Source organism: Eucalyptus grandis, chromosome 8 (assembly GCF_016545825.1).
Source record: "Eucalyptus grandis isolate ANBG69807.140 chromosome 8, ASM1654582v1, whole genome shotgun sequence".
Taxonomy (NCBI): domain Eukaryota; kingdom Viridiplantae; phylum Streptophyta; class Magnoliopsida; order Myrtales; family Myrtaceae; genus Eucalyptus; species Eucalyptus grandis.
The window spans coordinates 5394369-5406113 of NC_052619.1; the positions used below are offsets into that span (position 1 = coordinate 5394369).

The 11745-nt window shown below is 43.1% G+C and overlaps 1 protein-coding gene across 1 annotated transcript; it reads right to left on the minus strand.

The window, feature by feature from the left end:
• Positions 1-23: 23 nt before the first annotated feature.
• Positions 24-2395, minus strand: LOC104456032 (L-type lectin-domain containing receptor kinase IX.1). Its single transcript, XM_010070743.3, has one exon. It carries the CDS (start codon positions 2131-2133, stop codon positions 145-147), a length of 1989 nt encoding a protein of 662 aa, XP_010069045.2. The 5' UTR covers positions 2134-2395; the 3' UTR covers positions 24-144.
• Positions 2396-11745: the final 9350 nt, after the last annotated feature.

Genomic DNA, 11745 nt, shown 5'->3' on the forward strand with positions numbered 1-11745 from the left:
TGTAAGCGATGCATTTTAAGCGATACCAAGTCCCGTGGTGTGCTCAACTTAAAGCCAACAATTGGGCAAAGGCAAAATAGATTGTAAACAAAATATGGTTGATGTAGCAGAATGTGCAGGTTTAGGAGCCAGGAATTGTCTTGCTCAATTGACAGATTCTTGAGGAGGAGGAGGAGATGGAGATTCCAGTATTCCTAATTGTGAAGCTGATGGCCGGTATGAAACTGGGCCGTCGAATGCGTCGTGTGGCAGCTCGGGGACTGAGTCCTCGAGCTGGAGGAACCTGATCACTTGCCCCGCCCTTGGCCTTCTCGTAGGGTCTGGGTGCACGCACCACAGCCCCACCCTCATCAGGGACTCCATCTCCTCTCTCTGGAACCTTGAGCCCAAGGCCTCGTCGACTGCGCTGAGGATATTTCCGGCAAGGTAGAGTTCCCAGACCCACTTGTGCAACACAACCCGGCCCACTCTATCCTCGTAGCTCCTCCGGCCACATGCAATCTCCAGGGCTACGATGCCGAAACTGAACATGTCGGACTCCTTCGTGGCCTTCCCACTGGTGAAGTACTCTGGCGCCAGGTACCCGCAAGTCCCAACCACGTCTGTCATCTGAGACCTGAAGCGGGGGTCAACGAGCTTGGCCACTCCGAAGTCGCCGAGCTTGGTTGTGTAGTTGGTGTCGAGCAGCACGTTGGCTGCCTTTATGTCCCGGTGGAGCACGCATTGCTCGAGCCCCTCGTGAAGGTAGTTGAGGGCGGACGCAAGGCCAAGAGCCACTCTATACCGCACATCCCACGGCAGGCTTCTCCGGGCCCCAAAGAGGTGTTGGTCGAGGCTGCCGTTGGGCATGTACTCGTAGACGAGCAAGAACTTGCCTCTCTCTTGACACCACCCGACGAACGGCACCAGGTTTTTGTATATTGTACGGCTGATGATCTTCAACTCATTGACAAAGAGCTTCTCAGAGTGTTGGGACTCTGCAAAGATCCTTTTGACGGCGACCTGGCGGCCTGAGTGGTTCAAGAACCCTTTATAGACTTGGCAAGACGCGCCTTCACCGAGCTTTTGATCGTCTGCGAAGCCCTTGGTTGCCGTGAGCAACTCCTGATAAGTGAACTTCGTAGGCAAAGCGCCCATCTCTTTGTCGATGTCAGTGAGGGCATGGAAACCATACCTTTCGCGCCTCTTGACGGCGACAAAGCAAGACCATGCAGAGATCACCAGCAAAAGACATGCCACGGGAACCGTGACCAGCATCGTTAACCGGTGAGGCTTGGATTTCACCCCCTTTGGTGGCAATCTATCCATCGACGGGGGCATATCTGTGTCCAGATTCGATGTGAACTCCCATGAATTGATGCTGTGTCTCTCCGCAAAGAAGCCAAAAGAAGCTGAAAACCCGATCACAACTGTTTCGGGAAGGACACTCGCAAGATCGACTTGGCAAGAAAGCGAGGAATAGCTCTCACCCTGGAAAACCGGTATGTCGTCGAACGACCAGACCACGCTAAGGTTCTTGCTCGTGGAGTTGTATGTCACGAGAACATCGGTTGCTTTCCCGCTGTGCAATCCAGGATCCCAGCCGGCATAAACGAGTGAGGAGGGCCGGTTCGTATTAATTCCTATGTGGTGCACCGGGGGATCGAACTCTGGGTTCACATAAGTGTCGAACTCGACCATGACAATCTGGTTCCGAGGCCCTTCATTAGCTGTGCTCGCGTTGAACAATCCCAGGAATCCGCCGGCTGAGTTGGGTGGGATCGAGATCCCCGCAGGAGCGAGGAAAAATGTGATGCCGTCGCTGTACTGAGCAGAGCCGTCAGTCTCGATGGTGAACGAGAAATGGGTCGAGAAGTCTGCTTGCCGCCCCGTGAGAGGATCCCCTATGCGGACGGGCTTGGAATACTGGATCCGGCCCACCGTGAAGTGCGGCGGAGCAGTGCCCGTGGTGAGATCGACATATCCATATGCCAGCGTCGCGACACCCTCGTACAGTATGTCCCTCAAATCGGTGTCGAAGCTACCTATGCTGAAGGACAGAGGAGCAACGGAGGGGATCAAAGGACAGCTGACAAGGCAGAACAAGAACAAGCGAGCACGCAACAAAAGAGAATGGGAAGTTGCGCGCGGCATACTAAAAAGGGGTTTTGGTCAGGATCAGATCCACCAGATTGCGAGATCAATATGTTACCATTAGGGGGCTTTATAACGAACCCGAGTATGCCTTATGGCTGACCGGACACGGCGAGCAATCATAGATCAAGCAGCTTCTACGATGTTTCCTGGAATTCTGCTTAAGTCAAATGGATAAATTAGTCACAAAGAGGAAAAGTCAAATGGTGGGGATGGTATCATTGCTATCTTCCGACGAAATGTCGTCCAACTTCTAGGATGGTTCATTGTATTCGACTAAGTCAATGGAGAGGGGGGTTGTCTTATCTTAATTTGAGAGTGATAGTTTCTTTTTTAAAAGCATGAATACCATTAGACATCCCTAATTAGTATTATCTTGATAAAACCTTGTCCTAGATCGCTTTACACAAAATTTCAAATTGAAACATTCATGGCGCATTTAGACAATACTACCTACTCTAGTGGTTTGGGATCTGATGCAGAAGTTGATTTGAGCTAGCATACCGGTTTCAGACTTTTCATTAGATAAAAATTAGCTTGGAGTTTATGTATTGGATATTAGTTTTGGGTTTTTCATGGAATGAAAAAATATTTAGGGTAATAGGCTTGACTCTCGAGCCAATTTCTCAAGACAGCGTGACTAGAATCTATCGTTGCTGTTATTTGTCAACTGGGGAAAATATTGCAGGCGTTCTAGGGAGCCACGGATGTTCACTGCGAGAGATGGAAACTGACCAATTGATCGCCCCGAGTCGAGTGGCTATTGATACGGTTATTGATAAAGCGAGCGAGCGATAGGGGATTGTAGTTTTGCATTTGCTAGGAGAGTTCGCATGGTTCACCTCTTTTACATACATTATCACACCACTCAATTTGTCTGACAGCAATTGTGAAGGAAAGGAGTGCAAGCTATGGTCAGATGAGTTGCAATTTGCAGAGAGACTTGAAGCGTGGTTGAGGTGAGGTCAATAAACAAATATGGCCCGTGACTTACGCAACTTGAAGAGAGATTCGTAGTGTCATGTATTCTAACGCAAGGATGCATGATAAATTGATATCAAGTCCCCGTGATTTGTGCAACTTCGAGCCACCAATTTGGGCAGGGCAAAAGAGATCGTAACCAAAGTATAGTTGATGCAGCAAGTATGTGCAGCTTAAGTCAACATGTGTAGCTGTATGACTTTAGTAACCAAGATTTTTCCTGCTTAATTGACACGGATTCTTGAATAGGAGGAGCAGATGGAGACTCGGTCTTCCCACTTGCAAAGCCAATGGCCGGTATGAAACAAGGCTGTCTAACGCACCGTGTGGGAGCTCACAGCTCAGGGATCGAGTCCTGGAGCCGGAGGAACTTGATCACTTGCCCTGCCCTCGGTCGTCTGGCGGGATTTGGGTGCACACAACACAGCCCCAACATCATCAGCCACTTCATCTCCTCCTGTGGGAACTTTGAGCCCAATGCCTCATCAACCACGCCGAGGACTTGCCAGCGAGCTAGAGTTGCCAGACCCACTAGTGCAGTGGGTGTAAGAGTTTTCCTAATGTGGGCTACATTAATTGACATTGTAATTTACCGTTTTGCGAGGTTTGGTGTAAGGTGAGATAAAATATTTTTTAATTAATCTAATATAAGGCTGACTAGTTGGAACCTTTATAAATAGTGTTTAAGTATTTCATTTAATTATAATTCTCACAAAATCTTTACATAAGGAGTGTTAACCTAGCGCTAAAGGGTGAGAGGGCTATCTCATTGAGCTAATGATATAGAGGGCAATAGAAGAGAAGAACTTGTGCATAGATCATCGCTTTTCGCTTCCACTACAAGAACGATGGATCCTAAAACATGTGTGTTAATTTTTTTACTCAATTATGTGTGTTCTTGATCTAGTTATGGAAATCATGGGATTGTGCGATTTGCGTCCACATGTGGTATCAGAGCAATTATAACCCTAAAGCTTGAACACATAGAACTTTTGCCCTAATTTGAGATTTTCATGATTTTTCATTCAATAAAAATCAAATTAAATTATATATTCAGAACTAGACTCGTCAAGACAAGCAGATCCGTGGGCGGCGCGTCGCCGGGGGAGGTCCCACGTGCCCCCACACACGGTCACACGCTCCCATGCGCAGGGCGTGGCTTGCGCGTGCAACTCATGTGGGTGCTGACGTCACGATGACGTCAGCGACCCAAGCCCGACCCGACCCGACCCGACTCGTTGACCGACCTGACGTGATCAACTGTTGACCCGACTAGTCAACTGGTTGGACCGGTTTTGACCTAGTCTCTTCGCCACGTGCGTGAGCTGCACTAGGTAGCGGTGCATGCGGGTGCGTGGGATGTCACGCCCCGATCCTCGGGCACGCACACATCCTTCTACTTGGTCGATTATATAATGCGATATCCCAGGAATATGTATCGCCGACCCTTTCATATATTAAGCACATGCGGAAGCAGTTATAAATCCCCAGACAATAAAACAATGGGATAGAAAAGCAGGCTATATTTTTCATATTGAAATCTATAACCAAACTTTTATACATGGCATTAAACATAACACTTCACAAAATAATCACAACCTATTAGCCTCACTCTATCTACACATATACAAAGGGTTCACAAAAGATGGGATTTCAATCCTCATCTGGGTCATACTCAGGATCATCCTGATCCTCCTCTGACTCCTCTTCACTTAGATCATTCTCCTCCAAATCATCATTCCCTTCTTCAGCTTCATCCTCGGCTTCCGACACCGGCTCATCTTCAGGCATCTCTTCGGCTGCTCCCCAATCTTCTTCCTCCTCCGGAGTTTCCACTTCCTGCTGCTGGTCCCTCACATCCACTACCGATCCATCCGCTCGGTCGGCTGTTCCTTCTCCAAATGCCTTCTCCATCACATCAAAAGGCACATCCTCTTCGGGATAGACCTTCTCTCGCGCCCATCAAAGTAATCACGGTACCAAGACCGATACTTGTGGGGCCTCTCGGTCTTCCTTCCCCACATTGACCCAGATGGTCGACTGGACTAAAACGTATACCAATCCTTCCGGGTGAGGGTGGACGTGGAAATGGGTCTCAAACTCAGAAATTTGCTCCGGAACACCATAATGCATACGAGGACGAGGAGGTGGAGGTCCTGCCATTCTAAGGGCCTGAAATGATATCCCACAACCGGGATGAGACTAGGTCTCAGCAAGTTCTACCCCACTAAGCCCGATTAGTAAACCATTATACTATAGGCTGCCTAAACACGCACAGGGCAGAAGACGTACCTTGGCCTCAGATCCCACCTGCAAGTCAGTACAATTCACAATAGGCACCCAAGCAATCACATCACAGATCGAAGCATCGATCTAATCGACTTAGTCGATTTCACATCAGGAAGACCACTCACGATCATCTCCCTTCAATCATCCAATTCACAACATCAAACCAAGGCAATGAATCACATCAAGACACTCTCAGATCGAATCATCGATCAATCGACCTAGTCGATTACATGTCATCACGACTCACACTTGGTCGGCACATTCCATACTATCTATAAATCCGACCATAGTCCAGGACTGCTCACTCTAAGCTGATATATAGATAGTATAGCTCGCACTAAGCTGATAGGGTTAAGGTATACTGCTCTCGCTAAGCTGACATATCGCCCGTAGGCTGATATAGTATACCGGCATATCTTTGCTCTCGCTAAGCCGACATATCACCCGCAGCCGATATAGTATACCCCGATGCTCACACCGAGCCGATAAAGTGTCTTTGCTCGCACTAAGCTGACATATCGCCCGTAGGCTGATATAGTACACCAGTATACTGCTCTCGCTAAGCTGACATATCAGAGCCCGTAGGATGATATAGTATACTATCCAACCATTCAATCCATTCCATCTTTTATCCTTCTCGATAAAATAGCCATGTATGGGGACACGGTCGGCCTTAGCCAAAATATTATAATTTCCTTTTTCATAATTCCCACCATTCTCTACAGCCCACCAAAACACTTTTGGTGCTGTCAACCGACACCCGGTTATTTTCCAATTAATAATCAAAGATTATTCCATTAAAGAATAATTCCCAATTTCACAAATAATTCAATTCAGCACAAACTAAAGCTCGATTAAATAAACGAACTGCGCCACGACGATCAGCACGAGATTTCGGTCGTCGGCCATCTCAATCTTAATTTCTGAAAAATAAATAATTAATTAATTAATTTCGAAAATTAATTATTAAATATTAAAAGTTCCGATTAGTTCAAAATAAGGCCCAATTAAATAAACGGACTTCGCCGGAAAATAATTAATTAATTAATTTCGAAAATTAATAATTAATTATAATAAACGGTCATCAGCATAATATTCCGGTTCTAGACCATCTCAGTTGAATTTTCGGAAAATAAATAATTATTTAATTTAATTCAGGAAATTAATATTTAAAATACCAAAAATCCACTTAGGCCCGAAAAGCCTAATTGGAGCCCACCAAGGGTCGGGAAAAATCCCGAGGCACTTCCAATAATTAGTAGACCACGTCTACTTGATAATTGCGCAATCAATTTATCTAAATCACATCACAATTGACTAATAATTGCTAATTTATTCTAATCTAACAACCTAAACATAATTAATTAAATCTAAACCAACCTTAAGCATAATTAGCCAACTAATCCAGGATTAGTGAGATTACTCACCGGAATCGCACGCAAAACGTATCAATCCGACGAGGACGACACGAGGAACGATTCCTCCCAAAGCGACCCACGGATCCGGGGCCCGAAAACGGCCCAAAGCGAGCTCGAAGCTGGCTGGAAACCCACACGACGGGGTTGCTGGATCGGCTACAAAACAGAGAAAATAGAGAGGAATGGGGGCGGCAAGGGTCGGGAAGGATGGATGGAGCTCCGGGGAGGCTGCACGGCGGCCGATCGAAGCTGGGCGGAGGTCCGGCGGTGGCTGAACGGAGACTGAATAGAAGCTGCAGGGGTCGGGTTGCAGGGGAAAAACGGCACACACGGCCAGGCGGAGCACACGGCGTCGCGCGGGCGGTGGCGCGGCAGCTCCAGTGCGACGGCGAGCGGCTCCGATCTTAAAATGACGGTGGCTGATGCTTCTGCTTTGCTGTCTTTGCTGGTTCACACAAACAGGGGAGAAGGAGAGAGGAAGGGCGGCGACGCTGGCTGAGGGGGCGAGAGAGGCGGAGGTGAGGCGCGGAGCGCGAGCGGCGGTGCGGCGGCTCCGATCCCAGGCGAGCTTCTTCGGTTTTCTTCCCTCGGCGAGGCTGTCTCCGCTTCTGTCTTCTGTTTTCTGTTCGAACCGTGAGGGGGAGAGAGAGAGTGTCGAGGGAGAGAGAAGGAGAGGTGAGAGAGAGAGAGAAGAAAGAAAGGATAAGTATGAGGGAGTTTGACTGGTCAATGAAGAAAAGCAAAGTGGAAGCCAGCAGAGGCAATCGGTGGGGGTTCACGCACGAGGGAAAAAAGGAAAAAAGAGAGAGAGAGAGAGAGAAAGATAAAAAGAAAGAAAGAGAGAGAGGGAAAAAGGGAAAAAGTGTGTTTGGCTACAAAGGGAAAAGAAATGGGAATATCACAAAAATAAAAGGATTTCCTCAAATAGAAAATCCAAATCCCAATTTCTTTTTAAATTGGCTCATAGAAAATTCAAGAAAATATCAACTTAGATTTCTTGGTCCCCACTTGCCATTGCATCCAAAATCCCTCTTAAATTTCTCTCAAATAACTCTCCCAAAATCAATTGATATTTCCATTACCAAATTGATCATTTCTTTATCCAAGAATCCCCCACACTCCTCGATTTCACCATCAAAATTAATCCGCGACTTCAACTGAACGAAAACGGCCATAATCTGACTTTTTCCCAAAAAGTCTTGGTTGTCAGAAAAATCTTCTGAAACTGAGTCGTAGATCCTAGAATTTATTGTGACACGACAAAACCTTTCAATTTCTGAAATCGGACTTGAATCGACGGTTAATTTCAATTTGGCGCGTTTTTAGCGTAACCTAGGTTACCGGGTGGTTTTCAGAACTTTTTAAGGCAAATAACCCGTGGTCGATTTTCTTCGAACCACTATGAACCCATTCGATTCAATGGCGACTCTCAATTGTCGTGAAAATCTCGATGATTCAATTCCGGACACAGGGTACCAAAACGATAGTAAAATCAAATTAGTGTCGGTCGATGAGAATTTTCCAATTTAGTGGAGTCACCCACGATCGGTCATACATCTCAGTCGAACAGACCTATCTCTGATCTTAACTCGATTTTTAACTGTGCCGCAATGACCTCTAAAGATGAGCACGGTCGAGAAGCCGATTCTTGATCGAACTCTCAAGTTTATTGCCTTAAATTTTCTTAATTACTTACCCAGACAGCCTAGTTATCTCAAGAGTGATCGGCTCCGAGAATAGCCCTATAAACGCATCAACGAAATGCCCGATTAATTCAGTAGAAAACAGGTTGAGAAATTCAGGATGCCACATGGGAGCTCCAATGGGTGCGTGTCTTTGTGGCGTTGGATTCGTATGACCATTCTCTATCTTATGGTGTATTTATTTTACATGTTTGATGATTTTATAGATGTGAAAATACATACGAAACACTAAATATGTATATTTTAAGTGTATTTTTGCGTATTTTTATTGTATTTTTCTATGATTTTGAAAATACAAGTATTGGGTTACTGATATGTTATCACATAAATATTATAAAAGTGTGATTCATTAATAATATATAATAAATTTTAATTTTTATTAATGAATAAAGCAGTGTAATTAGCGTGATATGTGATTTTAGTGATTTACTGCTTTTATCACTAAAGTTAAAATCACATGTATATGGTGTATGTGAGTAGTAAAATTTATATCCCTAATATAAGAAAGTTTTAATGATTCAATTGAGTAGTGACCGCCAAAGTGACACGCTTGGTTGGGTTTAAGAAATTTTGGCGACGGTTGCTGGCCCCTTCGGCGATGGGCGCGACAAAGGTGGCGAGGAGGACTTGCCTTTTTTTTTTTTTTTTTTTTTAACAATTTTTAAAAATAAATTTTAACTTTTCTTTTTAGTTTTTAAATCTAATTTTTTAAAAATTAAATAAAAATAATTAAAAAAACCATGTGAAAAATGAAAAATTATTTAAAATTCCACGTCCATGCCACATTAGCATTTTCCGTTAAAAAAGTCGATGGTGTTAATTTTAAAACTCGATTGAAACAATTTGACAAGTTTTAGTACATGATTACATTTTTGCAAGTTTTAGGCACAAGTTTTAGGACTTTTATTATCCATCCCTTTAATTTTAGATTTTGGTTTTAGGATGATGTTGAGAAACACTTTTTACATATCTTCTTTTAGGCAGAATTTAGTTTCTATGTCTTGTTTGGACATGTGTTGATATTTTTGAAATAAAGAGCAATATTATTTCCATGTTTTATGATTCAAATAAGATTGGGTGTTGCAATTTATCCAATGAGTTTATCTCTTAACGACATGTACTTTACTTATTCAGCTGAAAAAGTTGTTTCCAAAAAGCCTATATCTATGGAAACAGTCTTATGCATTGTGGCATAAATGTCTTGGTCACATCTCTAAAAAAAGAGTAGAAATGTTTATAAAGGCTGACATTTTGCCTACTCTTAAAAGTGATCTAGAGACTTGTGTAGACTGTTGTAGAAGTAAGATGACTAAGATAAAGAATAAATCCATCGACAAAGTTCTGACTTATTGGAGGTTATTCACATTAGGGGTGAGCGGTTCCAAGATCCTTACAGGTTCCGCCTGGAACCCGGAACCTACCCTCGGGTATAGGTTTCCCATTTTGTGGAACCTAGAACCTACCCATCGAAATTTGGAACTTGGAACCAATAGGGTCCAAGATTTTTTTTTTTTTTTTCATTTTTAGTTAAACAAAACGAAAATGAACACGACAATAATAAACAAACTTGTCATTTATGAGAGAGAATACAAAACAAATAAAACTGAACAACGACACGTGGGACTTTTTCCATGGTAGCTTGTCGACACGCGGGCTGCTCGTCATCTAAGTTTGGATAGCAGCAGCATTGTTGATGGCAAGTGATGGCAAAACAACAAGGTCAGAAAAAGCACTAACAAAAATTTTACATTCAAAAACACTAATCTCAAGTTCAGAACATTTATGTGGAATAATATCAAGGCATCTTCTAAAATCAGCCAACTCATCATTGGCTTATTTTGGAAATTTGTGACAAAACTTATTAAAAAGCTTCCACAAAGAGACACCAATCTATGGAGAGACTAAATATAAACATGGCATTCACGTTTCTGGATTGCAGATCCACACTATACGGTACATATCCTAAGAATCCAACTCTACAGAAGTAATGGAAATAAAAATAAAAGAGGTCTCTAACTCGCAATGCCAAGTCCTGAATAGGTAAAACCATCAATGCATGTAGATATCAAGAGTGTCATTCTCTAGGTTTCTATCTGTTTGAAAGAATGCCTCGAGAAGGTTATGTGCTGTCCCAGATGTAGCTATAGAAGCAACATCAATAGTCCCAACATAAGACTTTATTCTAGCAACAGCAAAAAGTGCTCTACCAAAAAATCTTGATAACATTGATCTTGACCAGATGGCTGCATAAGAGAACACATAAAAAAAAGTAGTTATGCGATTATAATAAACCAAATGGCTACAAAAAACGGAACTAAATACCAATTCGAGAAAGAGAAACAAAGTGAAACATTTTTAAATAATTTCATAATCAAATAACTCAAAGAGACAACTAAAAGACTACAATTTTGCAAAATCGATCAAAGTGTTCTCTTTTTCCTTTAAACTTTACCTCTTCAAGGAAGGTACTTCATGAGAACATTGCAAGATCTTGCCCCTCCATTAGAGAAATCAAGTTAACAATTGTTAAGTTGTGTCTAATTTTCCACATTGAAAATTAATTCAGAAGCACAACCAGGTCAAGATCAAAGGGATTTCATAAACTTCCACCATAACGTAAAGCATGTTTTACTTCGTTGGTAAACATACTCGACCAAACTCAAAGAATCAGTCAGCTCCAAGTCACCGGTCCTTAAAGCAGTCATCTTTAAAGAGAAATGAGCAGATTAAGAATCATCAATCTAATTTCTCTCAGCCCTATGCCTACTTACAAGCACAAAAACAACAAGACACCAAGTAACTGAAGGGTTAGTGACTCAAATTATTAGAATATTTCATAATAAACACTAGCAAATGCATAAGTGAAGTTATATAATCCAACATTGAGTAAGTTGGATTCCAAAACTACTCGGTGTTATTTTGTATCTTATCTAGATCATTCAAATGTGTATCGGTTTTATAACCCTAATGGAAGTACAAGAATTGTAGAATTTCAGACTGCAAAATTTCTGAAATTTGATGTAGCCAAAAAGGGTAGTTGCTCACAAACTATTGAAAATGATAGTATGGTGGGGATTATTGGATCCTTGTCTCATCTTATGCGGACAATTATGGAGCTTCCTGCACCTCAAATTGTGCCTGTTGCGGCTTAGGATCCTATTGTTGAGATAGTTCCCGATGAAATTCCTCAAGCCCCTCAAATTTAGAATGAGATTGAAGTA

What these genes read in the sequence shown, in the direction of transcription:
- LOC104456032 (XM_010070743.3), bottom strand. Translation starts at nt 2,133, where the DNA reads ATGCCGCGCGCAACTTCCCATTCTCTTTTGTTGCGTGCTCGCTTGTTC.